Genomic DNA, 18,205 nt, shown 5'->3' on the forward strand with positions numbered 1-18,205 from the left:
ACCACCACTCCAGACCGGAATCACTAGGCACAAAGCACAAGCTATAATCAGCGACGCCCAAAGTCCAGTACGACTATTTAAAGGCCGTGGGCGTGACCCAGCCTCCAACCAAATTACCAGCTACAAACACTTCAAAGAAGTATATATACTGCCTAGAGATATGGCATGCTTCAAAGAACAATAACACATCCAAAAAAGAAAATGGAAGCAAATGGCCATAAAATATATAGAAATTTTTATTTGAACATTCTTTAAAAACATACAAATTTTCATTTGACAAATAGTAAAAAGTGGGGATAAAACTATACAAAACAACCGCCAGATACCATACAAAAGAATAGATTACGTTTAATAATAAGTGCCAAAGAAGGCAAAAAATAGTGGAGATGAATATCCAACAACTATAAGTGAATGAATTATATAGATATTATTCACCAAAAAATGCACATGTTCCCTAATGCACCCGTGATGGGATGCATAAAGAATTGGCCGATTATGACAGTGCAATTAAGAAAGGCCCAATCTTCCTTTATTAGCTATATTACCACAATGGTTTCAATAGAATGGAAAACAAGGGCCCAAAGAGTTAGTGACCTAGAGGGAATCCAACATTTGCACAGATGAGCTGGGACAGCATAAGAAGGTGCATACCTATAGAATTTACCTGCAGGTAGTGGCAGCAACCCGGACGCGCGTTTCGCGTGTGGCTTCGTCTGCGGGGATAGTATACTACCTGCAGGTAAATTCTATAGGTATGCACCTTCTTATGCTGTCCCAGCTCATCTGTGCAAATGTTGGATTCCCTCTAGGTCACTAACTCTTTGGGCCCTTGTTTTCCATTCTATTGAAACCATTGTGGTAATATAGCTAATAAAGGAAGATTGGGCCTTTCTTAATTGCACTGTCATAATCGGCCAATTCTTTATGCATCCCATCACGGGTGCATTAGGGAACATGTGCATTTTTTGGTGAATAATATCTATATAATTCATTCACTAATAGTTGTTGGATATTCATCTACACTATTTTTTGCCTTCTTTGGCACTTATTATTAAACGTAATCTATTCTCCTGTATGGTATCTGGCGGTTGTTTTGTATAGTTTTATCCCCACTTTTTACTATTTGTCAAATGAAAATTTGTATGTTTTTAAAGAATGTTCAAATAAAAATTTCAAATTACCAGCTAGATTAACCCCGAGCAAGCTGGATAAAATCTAGCCGACGCCACTGAGCGTGTAGTGGACATATGTGGAATTACCACTGTCTGTCGGACGCCCTAGTGTGAACAGCGTCCGACATGACACTGGGATGTGGGAAAAGGAAGAGATACATAACTGATCCTTACATATATATTAAACCAATACACATCCACACCCACATACAAGCCATGACTCCACCCTTGCTTCCGGTATCTTCTGTGGCAAATGTCCAATCGTCTTCTGGCAATGTGAGCATTGTCATTGGTTGCAGTAATCACCTTCCTGCAGATGGCATCCTCATACTTGGGAAGAAAGTTCTTGTGTAGGACAGGTTCTACTCCATTTGGGCTGGCTCCAAGATGTATATTCAAAGAACAATGGTTTGTCACCCAAACACCACAGGCATTGTGTATCAATATACATATCCATAGGCCGAAGACAGGATGTCTATCTCAGGACCACTGGCTTATAATGGAAACCCACAGGAGTTGTGTACATATGTAGATAATGATAGGTTACAAACAGGATAGACGCTATTGATTCAAGATTTCCACAGTGTACACCTATATCCTCCATTAGGTTGGAGGGACAATATTCATTTAGTATGTAGATGCACTTCTGCCATATCACTAAAACAAAGGACATCACACAAAAGAACACAGGCCTGACTGCCTAATAGGTTTACAGTCTTGTATCTGGTTTATCTCATCAACAGAGTCATGGAAATATTCAGCACTCATAAATTCAATATATCTCAGTGATTTCTATAAGTGCATTGTCCATGTTGTCTCCAACAGAACATAATACAGATATTCCTGCTATAGTGACGAGGTCCTCAGCACAATATAGTAAATCACAGCAAACTGAGAGGCGAACAGATATTTAAACGAGGAAGTCCGATAAGGTTATTAGTGCGAATGCATGCAGTACTTAAATGAGGAAGTCCAGCAAAACTTGATCACACATGTGCACAGTACTTGTTAGTAGCAGTCCAATAATTCATAGATGATACGTTGTGTGAATGCAGTTCAGGGAAAGAGATGACGAGGGAAAAAGAGGGAGAGCGCTATCTAAGCGTAGCAGATGAGTAAATCTTTCATGATGAGAAAAGCACAACTTGAATCTTGCTCACCTGGTGTGGTTGTGCAAAGAGGCACAACACTGGGAAAAGTTTTGCAAACAAAGAAGATCCTTTTGAGAACTCTTGGGAGCCAGTGGGCAATATCTGTGCTCCTCAAAAAATTACTCTGTTCCATCAGAAATATCCTGACAAGCCTGGTCCTGGATCGTCCCGAGGCCGCTTCTGAGGTGGGAGAAATGTAAGGATTCCAGACTTTCCTGGTGCCTGTTCGCCTTGATCCAAGATGGAGTCGTGGATCTCGCCCTGTCATGGAACTTCCTATCTGTCCTGATTATTTAAGTCCGGGTCATGTGTTCTCCTGTGCCTGAGTATTTTGTGCTGCTGGCTCCTGAGCTTCTGCCTGTTAGCTGGAGAACTCCCTGCTTCTGCTGCTCACTACTTGGTGGTCTGCCTTTCCCCATTCTGCTACCTCTCGCCTCTGGAACTGCTGCGATGGGCAGCACACCAGTGGAAGGATCTCCTTGCCATTTGATGAGGTACAGCAGTTGATTCCTGCGGATCCTGGAGTCTAAAATCTTCTCTACCCCAAACTGTTCTTAGAAAACAAAGACCACGAGCACCAAAGTATAAATATAGAAATATATATAATATAGTAATATATGTACATACGATTATATATATTTAATATATATCGCCCTATATTGTGATATAAAAATGTTAGACCACTATGGTGCTCTGTGAGAAAACAGTGGAGACCACTAAAACAATGAATATAACAACCAACCCAAAACCAATGGATCAATCAGTGGTGTCCAAACAAGGATCAGGTGAAAAAATTATATATAACTATATCTATTATGCACTATGTGAGGTCTTTTAAAAATATCCTCAAAAAAACTATTGTTATTGATGATTTTTTCATAACTATTGTTATTGATGATTTTTTCACACGCTATTGTCACTATATTTTTTGCCACTAGTATTTATTCTTATTTTTATTTATTTATTTTTTTCTGGGCTATTTTATGTACCATATTACAATTTAGGGGTAACAAATTTATTCTTGTCCTGCACATATGCAGAAAGGTTTTATAATATGTATACCTTATATTTTACTTTTATGTCGTTTGTGTCTGTCACCAACTAATAAAGAGTTATATATAATTGTTTCACCTGATCCTTGTTTGGACTCCACTGAATGATCCATTGGTATTTGTTAAATATTAAATTATTTCGCCAAAGAAGAAGAAAATAAGAAAGAAGATCTTATTAATATATTTTATTTGAAGGTTCCAATCAATGTCTGTCACCCTCAAAAGGGGGAATTGTTAAATATTAATTAATTGAATTATTCTTATTCAATCCTGTACTGAGCACATTGCTTCTTGCTGACATTACAAAGGGCTATTTCTGTGCATGAAGCTCAAAGAATAAGTCAACTCCATATAAAGGGGAACAGGTGGTCTGTAGGAAACATATATAAACGTCTCTTAGGAGGGTTTGGAGGCTTTTGTCACGTGGGGGGCTGTCACCTCCTGCCTTCACCATCATTCTCCATGGACATCAGACAAGAAAGCAACAGCTGGTAGTGGTAGCCATGATGACCTTCAGATTTCACACAGACGGCTTTTACCATTCAGAACTTTGGGAAAGATGAGTATCAAGTGCTGATATCTACACATGGACAATCTGTTCGTAACTATTTCATCTATTTTATGTTTTGCTGCAATGTGGTTTTTCTGTGGACAATTCAATAAACCACTACATTTTTTATGAGAATATCATGACATTTTTCTTTAAGAGTATGCACCTGGTGAATAGTCTTGATTAAATAAATGTGCGAAAATAAGCATATTTAACATTGGCCAAGCCAGCCAGTTTTGATTTTTTGTGCTATTTTTGCGTGAATTTCCTTCTTCTTGCACACGGGGGAAGAGAGTAGAGCTTCGCTAGATGTTGTGCAAGTTTTCAGGAATTCCACTTCAAAACTTCAAGTCACAAAGATCTCATACAAGAACCTACGAATTACGGAGACTTTAACAGGTGTCAGACGGATTGACAAGCATTGGAAGTGCTGAAGACAGACGTGCTGAAAATAGACGTGCTGAAGTCCAGAGTCCAGCGTTGTAAAGACAAGCTGAGATATTTCAAAGGAACTCAAGGTAAGAAAAATGGATTTAATAAATTCATATGCTAAATCAAGTCAGATAGAATTTGTAAGTTTGTACAAATCTAGTGTAGAAATTTTCTGGCTTAGCTTATTTGCAGAATGCAAGATAGCAAATCTAAAGTTAGATTCTAAGCTAATATCTAGGAAAAAAGAAAAAGAGCAACTGAAAAATATATTTCATATGGTTTATGTATTTAACGAGTTTGTTACAGAGAAGTCCAAAAAAGACTGTGTAGAAAGAATTTCTAAGGAAATGGAAATTAATGAGGTTCCCAAGATTGACTGTAATGTAAAGAGTGAGGAAGATGTGAAGCACGTGTCTGTAATGGCCACCCAAGGTGACTTTGTGTCTCATGATGAAAAACAAGATGGAGGACACGTAGGAGACATGACATCTGACAAAGAAGATGTACAAGAGACAGATGTAGAAGGGCCACTAAAAATAGAAGACGACTCAGAGGCCCAACCCCAAACTAAATCTAGGAAAATCTTGTTAAAATTATGCAAAATCATTCCTGCATATGATGACAAAATCCATGTGTGCAGAAATTCAGAGATATTTGAGAGTTTTGCTGATAAGTTTGATTTGACTAATGAGCAGAAAAATCAATTGTTTAAAATGTGGCTTCCAGTAACTTTTTACAGCCGTTTCTCATTAAAAATGCAGTGATGAGTTCCATGAAGAAATGGCTGATATTGAAAGATTAAAAATTTTGATATTCTGTGGATTAAAAGAAAATTATCCAGATGTTGATATTCTTCTAAAATTGAAGATTGGCCGGAAAGAATGTACTTATACATTCATGTCCATATTTGAAAGGGTGTATAAAATGGTCAGTACGAATTCCAATAAACAATCAATGATAAATTGTTTTGTAAACAAATTTAGATTCCTAAATCCTGTATCTCGTGTTATTGCGTCACAAAAAGATTCTTTATTTGAATGTGCGCAATCCCTTGATTTTTCTAGAAAACATGAGAATCTTGAAAGTAAAACAAATCATACTAAGTTTTTTAAACCAGGCAGAATTATATCTTATGAGAAACCAAAATCAAAATCTCCAAAACTGACCCAAAATCAAATCTATGAAGAACGAAGAAAATTACACATTTGCTACAAACCCTATGAGTCCATTAAAGAAGTTGCTCTGAATGGGTTAAAAGCTGACAGGCCAGATGTCTCTGTAAAGATGGCGGAAATTGACAGAAGGAAACAGGTGAGCATAGGGGGTGCTCAGCTGAACACTCCATTATCACAGCTCGGTCTAAAAATGACCTTATTAAATAGCGCTTTTCAACAGATTATTGACAGAGAGTTGAGATTTGGTTTAGGAATTGGCTAAAAATGTAATTATATTATATGATGTGTAAATGAGTTATACAATGTATTATTTATTAATATGTAATTATTTTATACAATATAATTCTACATATATATATATTAATATAGTATACAGTAAATACTTAGACCAAAAAAGGGGAATTTCAGATAAAGAAAAAAACCAGTAAGAGTGTTTATAACAAGATATATAAATTTATTAAGCCATAAAATACAAAAACGTATAACAAGGTAGAGCTAATCATGCAGGATAAGGAAACCGGCTAACCACATACTACAAGTTAATAGCTAATGGCATATACAAGATCAATAGATCACCAAATCAGGGTAAAAAGTACCATGAAATTATATGTAAATACCATAACATAATTAGAGAAATATATTGAACAGCACAAGTGTATAGAGGTATAAATTAGCCTAGTAAAGCCAGCGTGAGTCCATAAGCAAAAAGTGCCATAGTGCAAAGTGCAACAAGGGCTAAGCCCAGGAATACCATTATGGAATATGCTTTAGGCCATTCAATAAAGGTATGTTGTATTACCTATTGTGGAGTGTGTAAGCTGGACCTCCGCCTGCCGCCTCAACGCGCGTTTCGCCGATCTTCGTCAGGAGGCGTGGCTTGAATCATGTGTGTGTCGCATTATATAGTGCTGTATAACCAATAGAATAGAGCGCCGCCTTTGTATCGGCGCATGCGCGGGTGTCGCCGCAACATATGGGATACTTCCCGCAGCGCCCGTGGAACGCAAGCAATCCACCGTTGCTAAGCGACAGCGATCACGTGCGGACACAATGGGCGTGTTAGGAAGGTCCTGATGCCGCGATCCCGGGCATGCGCACCAGCCGGCAGAATGTAGTGCGCAGATGAGCGGGGACTGAATCGCATGTAAACCGACAGCAACAAATTCAATTTTGCATGCTACTTCATCTCATTTACCCTCTACGATCAGATCCATCCCTATTAGTCAATATGTGAGAGCCAAAAGAATTTGCTCAACAGAACAAGCATATCAAGAACAAGCGAAAGATTTGTACTCAAGATTTAGAGAAAGAGGGCATGGGCACCGTCCAATTAGACAAGCTTATAATAAAGCACAAAATTCAACCAAAAATCAATTGCTATACTCTAATAAGAGAAAGCAGGAATTAGCGAGTAATAAAGACGTGAGACTTATTACACCCTATAACAGTCAGTGGAAACAATTGACTAAGATTATACATGATCGAAGGAATGTATTGTTCGTAGATCCGATTCTAAAAAAGATACTCACTCCTAAACCATTGATTACAGCAAAAAGAGCTAAGAACTTATCTGATTTACTGGTTAGAAGTCACTATGGTCCAAAGAAAGACTATATACAAACTAATGTTTTTGGAGAAATTCAAGGCTTCTTTCCTTGTAAGAGATGTAAAGCCTGTACAAACAGCGTAAAAAGTAAATAATTTTTCAATTCAGATGGATCAAAGAAATTTTCAATCAGGAGATATCTTACCTGCTCATCCCAAGGCGTGATTTATCTTGCACGCTGTCTATGTAATCGAATATACATTGGAATGACAACTAGAGAGCTCCGTGTCAGGATACGGGAGCATGTGCGAGATATTGAAAAATCAAAAGAAGCCAAGGAGGGAGAACAATTAAAAACTCTCCCTAGACACTTTAAAACAGTCCATGAATCTGATGCAAGGGGTCTCCAAGTCATGGCCATTGATCAGGTAAACCTTGGTGTAAGGGGTGGCAATTTGTTTAAGATCTTATCTCAGGTTGAGAGTCGTTGGATCTACCGCCTTAATACTTTAGTACCATATGGGTTGAACGAAAGTCATGGGTTTGGGTCCTTCTTATAACCCCCTTTATTGCACTCTGGGTTTTTAATCTTCAATTTCATAATGTGTGGTTATTTTATACTAGTTGTTTTTATTATCAGTTTTTAATTGTTCTTCTTTCTATTCATATAGTGTTCATGAATATTGTGCCCATTTCGGTTACTGAATGTGAAGAGCGTTGGTTGATGGTGGACCTCACTGCTATTTATCACTAATTTATTATATGGACACATCGTGACTTTGGTTTATTCACATTCGGAATAAATGAAGAAACAGAGAACATGTGGATTTACTTGTAGTGGTGCTATTATCACTACTACTTGTGCCTATATGTGTATGTTTATTCATCGTATTAGTCTTATTTTGTTATCTTGTTTGTATTTCATAGTTTATATATTATATAATGTAATTTTATCACTAAATACACAATTAATTTATATTTATATTATTATAGCAGTTGTATTGCTGTATAACAGGCAATACTTTTGCTTATCACATAAGATTTATTACTGTAATTATGCTTCCTGTAGATTCACAAATTAAGTATTTTTTGCTGTTGGCCATTACAGCTAAAATTAGTTTCACATTTATTTACTCACGCATTATTTGGCAGTGCAGCTAAATTAGTTTCACACTCACTTACTCACGCATTTTTTAGCTTTTGCTGTGCATGTGTCGGAAGTATTTATCAAGATATCTCTCTCATACTCCCGGTATGTCCGTATGTGTCCGTCGTCATGACGATGGATCGCCGACATTCTGGAGGAGGGGCTCTCTGTGATACAACTACTCCCGTACATGCGCATAACTGCTTATCATGCTTTACATGCGATTCAGTCCCCGCTCATCTGCGCACTACATTCTGCCGGCTGGTGCGCATGCCCGGGATCGCGGCATCAGGACCTTCCTAACACGCCCATTGTGTCCGCACGTGATCGCTGTCGCTTAGCGACGGTGGATTGCTTGCGTTCCACGGGCGCTGCGGGAAGTATCCCATATGTTGCGGCAACACCCGCGCATGCGCCGATACAAAGGCGGCGCTCTATTCTATTGGTTATAGAGCACTATATAATGTGACACACACATGATTCAAGCCACGCCTCCTGACGAAGATCGGCGAAAAGCGCGTTGAGGTGGCAGGCGGAGGTCCGGCTTCCACACTCCACAATAGGTAATGCAACATACCTTTATTGAATGGCCTAAAGCATATTCCACAATGGTATTCCTGGGCTTAGACCTTGTTGCACTTTGCACTTTTTGCTTATGGACTTACGCTGGCTTTACTTAGCTAATTTATACCTCTATACACTTGTGCTGTTCAATATATTTCTCTAATTATGTTATGGTATTTACATATAATTTCATGGTACTTTTTACCCTGATTTGGTGATCTATTGATCTTGTATATGCCATTAGCTATTAACTTGTAGTATGTGGTTAGCCGGTTTCCTTATCCTGCATGATTAGCTCTACCTTGTTATACGTTTTTGTATTTTATGGCTTAATAAATTTATATATCTTGTTATAAACACTCTTACTGGGTTTTTTCTTTATCTGAAATTCCCCTTTTTTGGTCTATATATTATTAGAGTGACCCACTTATGATAGAAGCTTTTGGTGGAATTGGATGTTCTAATTACAGTAAATACTGTAGCATATTTGTATAAGTAGAGATTATATTAACTGTATTTTTATATGTATAGTGAAATAATTAGAATTTAATCCAGTAATAATATTTAGAATTACATTAAATACATAAATTAAATATATACATATGTATAAGATATTTAAATTATTTTGTTTTTAAATAAATATGAAATTAACCTTATCTTTTATTTTTCCTTAGAGCTTTCATTTCAAAGCAGGAATTGAACAAAAAACTTCTTACCTCAATTTATGTTTTTATTTATACAGGTTATAATAACTGCATGATTTTATATATTTAACATTTAAAAAAAAAGAATAAATAACTAACAATCTAAAATTTGTGTACTGTAATTTTTGTTCTGTAACATAATCTAAAACTTGTTTTTTTACTGCATGGCATGACATGTCACACCCCTGTTTTAATTTAGAGCTGTAAGAAGAAGCTTTAGAATGGATTCAGTTGCAGGCCTTGTACCAGAAATAGCTGTGGAACAAATGTTCAAGTTTTTTATGGATGAGTCCTATCCATAGGTTAGAACATAGTGTTAAGTTAGATAGTGTTAGTATTTGGGGAATATTAAAAAAAAATATTAGAATATTAAATTTAATAGTTTACAATGTGCATTGATAATTAGGATACAATATTTTGGGTTAATATACATGTATTCTTATTCTTTGTATGTGAAATATGTATTGTGAACTTCTATGTGTGTCACAGTCTGAGTGACAGATGACAGATGAGCGTATGAGCAGCTAAGAGTGAAGTTAATGTAAGAGTGACTATAGCGTGGAATGTACAGTATGAAAGGGGCCTCATGATTTATGGTATGTTGAGAAAAAAACAAACCTTGTGTTTATAAAAAAATAAGATTCAGTTAAATTATTAGAATATTAAGATATATTTAAATATTATTTACTCAACATATATTTCTATATTTCTTTAGTAATTATTATTTCTTGATTAAGTTAATAGTGAATAAGTGCAATCACACATCAATATGGTTTATCAAGAAAATCTACATTTAGAATTATTTTTCCAAATTATAATTTTTGGATATTCAGTGTTTTTTTTTATGATTACATAGATGGGTACACATCTTCAAACAAATATATGGCACAAGCTGATATGACAGTTATAAAAATGATTATTTTTTATTTTGGTTTTTACAAATTCATTTTTTTTCATAAAATAGTAATTTTTGGTATTAAGGGGGAAATGTGTTTTTGATCCAGATTACATTATCACATTTCATCAATACCTCCTCTTCATACATTTTAATAAAGAAGAAATATTAATAAGGTATTATTGGGTATAATAACATTAAGTGTTATAAAAGTCATTTTTTCTCTAATGAAGGATATTATATGCAAAGCTGCATATTTTCAATATTTTGGTAATCCAAGGTTATGACATCTAAATGATGAAAATATTAAGGAAATATGTTATTGAGACATAACCTCAGCATTTGTCATCAACATATAAGGCCTTATTTTTATTCTCATTTTTTTTTTCATTTTTAATTTTTTCTTCAATTTTTATTTTTATTCTCATTTTTATTTTTCGTTTTTCACTTTTTTCTTCAATTTTTATTCTTAATTTTTTTTTTTATCTCAAGAAAAAAAATCAATATTTAATAAAGTAATGTCTAATATAAGAATATTGCTTTATCAAATATAGTGATCATATGGTTTCATTATATAAGAAATGTTTCAATTCTGAGTTAAATACAACAATTCTTTCACTCATTCATTCATTTATGCATATATATATATATATATATATATATATATATATATATATATATATATATATATATATATATATATATATATATATTCTTATTTTGGTTCATGGCTACACATTCTTACATATTATTGGTCTAATAAATATAGTTTATTAATAAAGTTTTAGTAATAAAATACTTGTTACATAAAAAAACACACTGACATCTATGGGTTCAAAAATAAATTACACCCATGACATAAAAATGTCCTATCACATAAAGAATATGGTTAATAATGTATTATCATTTATTATTATTATTATTATTTTCTTTTCCCAAATATAAATTCCATATTAATATAATTTAATAATTCTATGGATATTATTGATTGCTATGGTACGCTGTGATATTATAAGTTAGGAAAATTACCAGATTTGGTATAGAATAGGGAATGAAGACTTAAATCAAGATACTGACGTTACGTTAATAAAGTCTTTTCATATTTCTAAATTCAATTCATTCTTAAAAGTTGCAAGAAGAAAAGCTGTTATCCAGAAGTTCCACAAGGTAACAATGCTATGATTTCTGAATAATAATAGACTGTGTCAAATACAATTCATGTCACCACTCACAACTACAGCATTCATCACTGACAACTATGAGTACAGTATCTAAATTGCTAACCACGGAGAGAAACTGTGCTATTATGTTTTATCATGTTCCAGTGGTTTCCTATCACCTATAAGACTTCCATGAAAGCTGGTGAACAATCAGGTAATTGTCAGGAAGCTACAACCCTGACATGTGTCCTGTGTACTAAGGACTGGTTATGGTGCTATGTTTAGCAAGGAAGAGTCAATGTAACCCTTGCTGTGCTGACCAAAGATGTCACACCTGTTACAAGACCAATGTGGATGATATGGAAGGATTCCAGATGATTTCCAAGGCGAGCCAATGTAAGTCCAGGTCTTTAAAGGTGACACTGCACAGATATTAAAGCTACATTTCATCTATGAACTTTGTTTTCTTATCAACATTTGAATTTATGGACTTTGACACATGACACACAGTCTCTACAATATCTACGTACATTCTATCATCTATTTCAAAAGAATTATAATATTGTTTTAAAAGAATCAAGAAGAAGACATCAAGATAAAAACCAGATGACATCAGATGATGATCAGACCTGAGATGCTTCATGTAGATATAGGGAAGTATAATTATATATATTTTATATGAATATTGGTCACGGCTTACCATAACATGAATTTACATATCATTATATTATTGAGTACGTATAACAATATTATTATTATTTATATTATTATGAACATTAAATTATTTCACCAAAGAAGAAGAAAAGAAGAAGATCTTATTAATATATTTTATTTGAAGGTTCCAATCAATGTCTGTCACCCTCAAAAGGGGGAATTGTTAAATATTAATTAATTGAATTATTCTTATTCAATCCTGTACTGAGCACATTGCTTCTTGCTGACATTACAAAGGGCTATTTCTGTGCATAAAGCTCAGAGAATAAGTCAACTCCATATAAAGGGGAACACGTGGTCTGTAGGAAACATATATAAACGTCTCTTAGGAGGGTGTGGGGGCTTTTGTCACGTGGGGGCTGTCACCTCCTGCCTTCACCATCATTCTCCATGGACATCAGACAAGAAAGCAACAGCTGGTAGTGGTAGCCATGATGACCTTCAGATTTCACACAGACAGACGGCTTTTACCATTCAGAACTTTGGGAAAGATGAGTATCAAGTGCTGATATCTACACATGGACAATCTGTTCGTAACTATTTCATCTATTTTATGTTTTGCTGCAATGTGGTTTTTTTGTGGACAATTCAATAAACCACTACATTTTTTATGAGAATATCATGACATTTTTCTTTAAGAGTATGCACCTGAATAGTCTTGATTAAATAAATGTGCGAAAATAAGCATATTTAACAGTATTGGATTGGTTGTTATACCCAAACTGTTCTTGTCCGTCCACTAACACAGGCTGAGGAGGTATAATCCGACCCTGAAATGTATTTGGAGACACCGGTTTTAACAGGGAGACATGAAACACAGGGTGTACCTTCAAGGTTCTTGGCAACTTCAGACGACAGGCTACGGAACTCACGATCCCAGAGATCTTGAACGGGCCGATGACCTTTTGTCCGAGTTTCTGTGATAGAATGTTCAATCTCAAGTTTTTAGTAGATAACCATACAGAGTCCCCTACCTTGAACATAGGTGCAGGCTTTTGAAACCTGTCGGCAGATCTCATATCTCTCTTGATCAGTAGACAGCGATTCCTTCAGGGTTTCCAGATTCTGCCTCATTGCCGCCAACCTCTCATGAACTGCAGGCACCGGAGCGTTGATCGGGGATCTGGGAAGAATACTGGGTTGATAACCTAGGTTGGCAAAGAAAAGTGTTACCTTAGTAGAAGAACTCTGAGAGTTGTTATAACAGAATTCTGCGAGCGGGAGCAACTCCAACCAGTCATCCTGAGAATGGTTGATATAACATCGAAGATACTGTTCTAGAGTCTGATTCATCCGTTCTGTCTGCCCATTAGTCTGAGGATGATATGCAGAGGACAGACAAACATTAATACCAAGGGAATCACAGAATCCTTTCCAGAACTTGGAAGTAAACTGCACTCCCCGATCTGATGGAAAAAAGGAGTACACTTGGAGCATATAGGTAATCAAACAAAATGATCCTTTATTAAATTACATATAACTTACATATAAATTTAAAGTGCAGACAATATACAAAATATACTAATAAGTATAGTGCTCAAGGATGGTTAAAAGTAAGTGGGTACCCCCCGGTGTGCACCGGTGTGAAAAAGCTACTTCTTCCGTGGGCGAAACGTGCGTCGGGGGTTGTGCCTGTGGATCCCATCCGGCGTGCCCCGTCTTGGTGCCTCGCATTGGTAAGAGCTGCTCTGCTAATTTGTTACTTTTTGCCGTTTGGAATTTCATATGTATGGCTAGATACAGACTTATAGCAGCTTGCCTTTTCTACTATTTCCTCACATGCTGGTTTCTCGGACGGTGCACACCGGGGGGTACCCACTTACTTTTAACCATCCTTGAGCACTATACTTATTAGTATATTTTGTATATTGTCTGCACTTTAAATTTATATGTAAGTTATATGTAATTTAATAAAGGATCATTTTGTTTGCTTACCTATATGCTCCAAGTGTACTCCTTTTTTCCATGGTTCTTATGGAGTTGGTTATCTTTTCTGGTGAGGGGTTGCCTTGCACTATTTAGTGCTTTAAATCTCTCCCCTGTATCTAATATGTTGCCTGGTTTTGCTATCACTCCCCGATCTGAGATGACTTCGTCTGGAACTCCATGCAGCCGAAACACATTCTGGATGACCAGATCCGCTGTCTCCTTGGCTGAGGGAAGACCAGTGCAGGGAATGAAGTGGGCAGCCTTAGTAAGGCGATCTACAACCACCTGAATACAATTTTTTCCCCAAGAGGTGGGCAATTCAGCTATAAAGTCCATTGAAATAGACCCCCAAGGACGAGAGGGGACTGGTAGTGGTTGAAGCAGTCCAGTAGGTGATACACGAGGAATCTTGAAACATGCACATACCTCACAAGAGAGAACATAGCTCTTCACGTCCTTCAGATAGGTAGACCACCAAAAAAAAGGCTCAGAAACTCCTATGTCTTCTGTACCCCCGATGACCCGGAAGGGACCCAGGAAGGCATCACTATCTGTGTATTATTAGTTCGATATCAGTGGCCAAGTCATTTAACCCCTTAAAAACGCCAGATACTTTTTCAAATGGCCAAAATCGACTGCCCACTTTGATGCCAGTTCTGATACCAAGACCCCAATTGGGCCAGGCTGGAGAGACCTGGTTTTGATGTGAGACAATACCATAGCTCCCAACCGTCCCTCACTGTGCGGGACTGTCCCGGTTTTGAGCCTTTGCCCCGCTGTCCAGCACGGGATGCTCTGATCCCGCAGACAGCAGGAGAACCAGCCGACACGCCCCCTTGTGTTAAGCCATGCTCCGGGCCCTTACCCTTCCGTATGGCTGCCTGCTTTCTGTGCACAGGACCTGTGATGAGGTGACAGGAGGGGAGGAGTCAGTGGTCACATGATCAATACCTCCGTGGATTGCAGGACTCGGCTGCCTGTGCTGGTTGCCAACTTGCCACATGGTGCTGCAGCCGCAGGATAAGGTAAGTAATGCCTTGTGTGGGGTCAGGAGGTGTAGAGTGTGGATGTAGCAGAGCCGTGTGTGTACGAGGTGTACGGAGAGGAGCCGTGTGTGTGCAAGGTGAATGGAGCGGAGCCGTGTGTGTGCGAGGTGTATGGAGCGAAGCCGTGTGTGTGCGAGGTGTATGGAGCAGAGCCGTGTGTGTGCGAGGTGTATGGAGCGGAGCCGTGTGTGTGCGAGGTGTATGGAGCGGAGCTGAGTGTGTACGAGGTGTACGGAGCGGAGCCGTGTGTGCGAGGTGTATGGAGCGGAGCCGTGTGTGTGCGAGGTGTATGGAGCGGAGCCGTGTGTGTGCGAGGTGTATGAAGTGGAGCCGTGTGTGCGAGGTGTACGGAGCGGAGCCGTGTGTGTACGAGGTGTATGGAGCGGAGCCGTGTGTACACGAGGTGTATGGAACGGAGCCGTGTATGAGGTGTAAGGAGCGGAGCCGTCTGTGTGCGAGGTGTATGGAGCGGCGCCGTGTGTGTGCGAGGTGTATGGAGTGGAGCCGTGTGTGTGCGAAGTGTATGGAGCGGAGCCATGTGTGTGTGAGGTGTATAGAGCGGAGCCGTGTGTGTATGAGGTGTATGGAGCAGTGCCGTGTGTGTATGAGGTGTATGGAGCGGAGCCGTGTGTGTACGAGGTGTATGGAGGGGAGCCGTGTGTGTACGAGTTGTATGGAGCGGAGCCGTGTGTGTACGAGGTGTATGGAGCGGAGCCGTGTGTGTACGAGGTGTATGGAGCGGAGCCATGTGTGTACGAGGTGTACGGAGCGGAGCTGTGTATGTACGAGGTGTATGGAGCGGAGCCGTGTGTGTACGAGGTGTATAGAGCGGAGCCGTGTGTGTGCGAGGTGTATGGAGCGGAGCCATGTGTGCAAAGTGTACGGAGCGCAGCCGCGTGTGTAGGAGTAGCTATGTGTGGCCATTATATGGTACGAAGTTTCATGTGCGGCCAATATACAGTATGGAGCATCATGTGCGGCCAATATACAGTATGGAGCAGGGGCGGACCTACCGCCGGTTCAACCGGTGCAGCCGCACCGAGGCCCGGAGGTGGAGGGGGGCCCTTGCAGGCAGGGACATACAGGGGCCCGGCTTTGTGCTGCTGCAGTAGATCGGTGCACGGGTGCAGGCCCCGCACTGTATTAGTAGTGTACAAGTGCCGGCCAGCATCCTCCTATTGCAGACACAGCAGGAGCCTGTGTGTCTGCTGATCTGACGTCACCTGCGCGCCGGAGAGGAGAGATGAAGTTAGTAGAAAGCCATGGGGTCCCGGGCAGGAGGTATGTGACGGGCTTCATCTCACTCCTGCTTTCTTATCTGCTTTCTGTAGAGGATCTCTCTGTACTGTGAGATTTATTGCACCACCTTAAGTTTACATACAGATAAGGTCTCGGCTCCAGCGTCACCCGATCTGCATGTAAGCTGAAGCGGCAGCAATAAGTCACAGTGATCCTCACCCTGCACTGTGTGACCCTGAGCCCGGCTCCAGGACATCCCACATTATATATCAGATATATATTTGTACTATGTGCACATATATAGTGTTATGTGCACTGAGCACTGACCAGGCTGCAGGAACTCACATTATAATATAGTATATTATAATGTGAGTTCCTGCAGCCTGGTCAGTGCTCAGTGTATATAACACTATATACAGGTCCTTCTCAAAAAATTAGCATATAGTGTTAAATTTCATTATTTACCATAATGTAATGATTACAATTAAACTTTCATATATTATAGATTCATTATCCACCAACTGAAATTTGTCAGGTCTTTTATTGTTTTAATACTGATGATTTTGGCCTACAACTCCTGATAACCCAAAAAACCTGTCTCAATAAATTAGCATATCAAGAAAAGGTTCTCTAAATGACCTATTACCCTAATCTTCTGAATCAACTAATTAACTCTAAACACATGCAAAAGATACCTGAGGCTTTTAAAACTCCCTGCCTGGTTCATTACTCAAAACCCCCATCATGGGTAAGACTAGCGACCTGACAGATGTCAAGAAGGCCATCATTGACACCCTCAAGCAAGAGGGTAAGACCCAGAAAGAAATTTCTCAACAAATAGGCTGTTCCCAGAGTGCTGTATCAAGGCACCTCAATGGTAAGTCTGTTGGAAGGAAACAATGTGGCAGAAAACGCTGTACAACGAGAAGAGGTGACCGGACCCTGAGGAAGATTGTGGAGAAGGACCAATTCCAGACCTTGGGGAACCTGAGGAAGCAGTGGACTGAGTCTGGTGTGGAAACATCCAGAGCCACCGTGCACAGGCGTGTGCAGGAAATGGGCTACAGGTGCCGCATTCCCCAGGTAAAGCCACTTTTGAACCATAAACAGCGGCAGAAGCGCCTGACCTGGGCTACAGAGAAGCAGCACTGGACTGTTGCTAAGTGGTCCCAAGTACTTTTTTCTGATGAAAGCAAATTTTGCATGTCATTCGGAAATCAAGGTGCCAGAGTCTGGAGGAAGACTGGGGAGAAGGAAATGCCAAAATGCCTGAAGTCCAGTGTCAAGTACCCACAGTCAGTGATGGTGTGGGGTGCCATGTCAGCTGCTGGTGTTGGTCCACTGTGTTTCATCAAGGGCAGGGTCAATGCAGCTAGCTATCAGGAGATTTTGGAGCACTTCATGCTTCCATCGGCTGAAATGCTTTATGGAGATGAAGATTTCATTTTTCAGCACGACCTGGCACCTGCTCACAGTGCCAAAACCACTGGTAAATGGTTTACTGACCATGGTATTACTGTGCTCAATTGGCCTGCCAACTCTCCTGACCTGAACCCCATAGAGAATCTGTGGGATATTGTGAAGAGAAAGTTGAGAGACGCAAGACCCAACACTCTGGATGAGCTTAAGGCCGCTATTGAAGCATCCTGGGCCTCCATAATATCTCAGCAGTGTCACAGGCTGATTGCCTCCATGCCACGCCGCATTGAAGCAGTCATTTCTGCCAAAG

The 18,205-nt window shown here is 39.0% G+C and overlaps 1 protein-coding gene across 1 annotated transcript in view; it reads right to left on the reverse strand.

The window, feature by feature from the left end:
• The window catches only part of LOC143803686 (posterior protein-like), a 47,309-nt gene extending 33,214 nt beyond the window's left edge, over positions 1–14,095 (reverse strand). The window contains exons 1-3 of the mRNA XM_077281464.1: positions 14,086–14,095; positions 13,237–13,668; positions 13,032–13,179 (exon numbers count right to left, since the gene is read on the reverse strand). Of these exons, the coding sequence (XP_077137579.1) occupies positions 13,032–13,179; positions 13,237–13,668; positions 14,086–14,095 (590 nt within the window). The remainder of the gene's footprint in view (positions 1–13,031; positions 13,180–13,236; positions 13,669–14,085) is intronic.
• Positions 14,096–18,205: the final 4,110 nt, after the last annotated feature.

This window comes from Ranitomeya variabilis, chromosome 2, assembly GCF_051348905.1.
Source record: "Ranitomeya variabilis isolate aRanVar5 chromosome 2, aRanVar5.hap1, whole genome shotgun sequence".
Lineage (NCBI taxonomy): Eukaryota > Metazoa > Chordata > Amphibia > Anura > Dendrobatidae > Ranitomeya > Ranitomeya variabilis.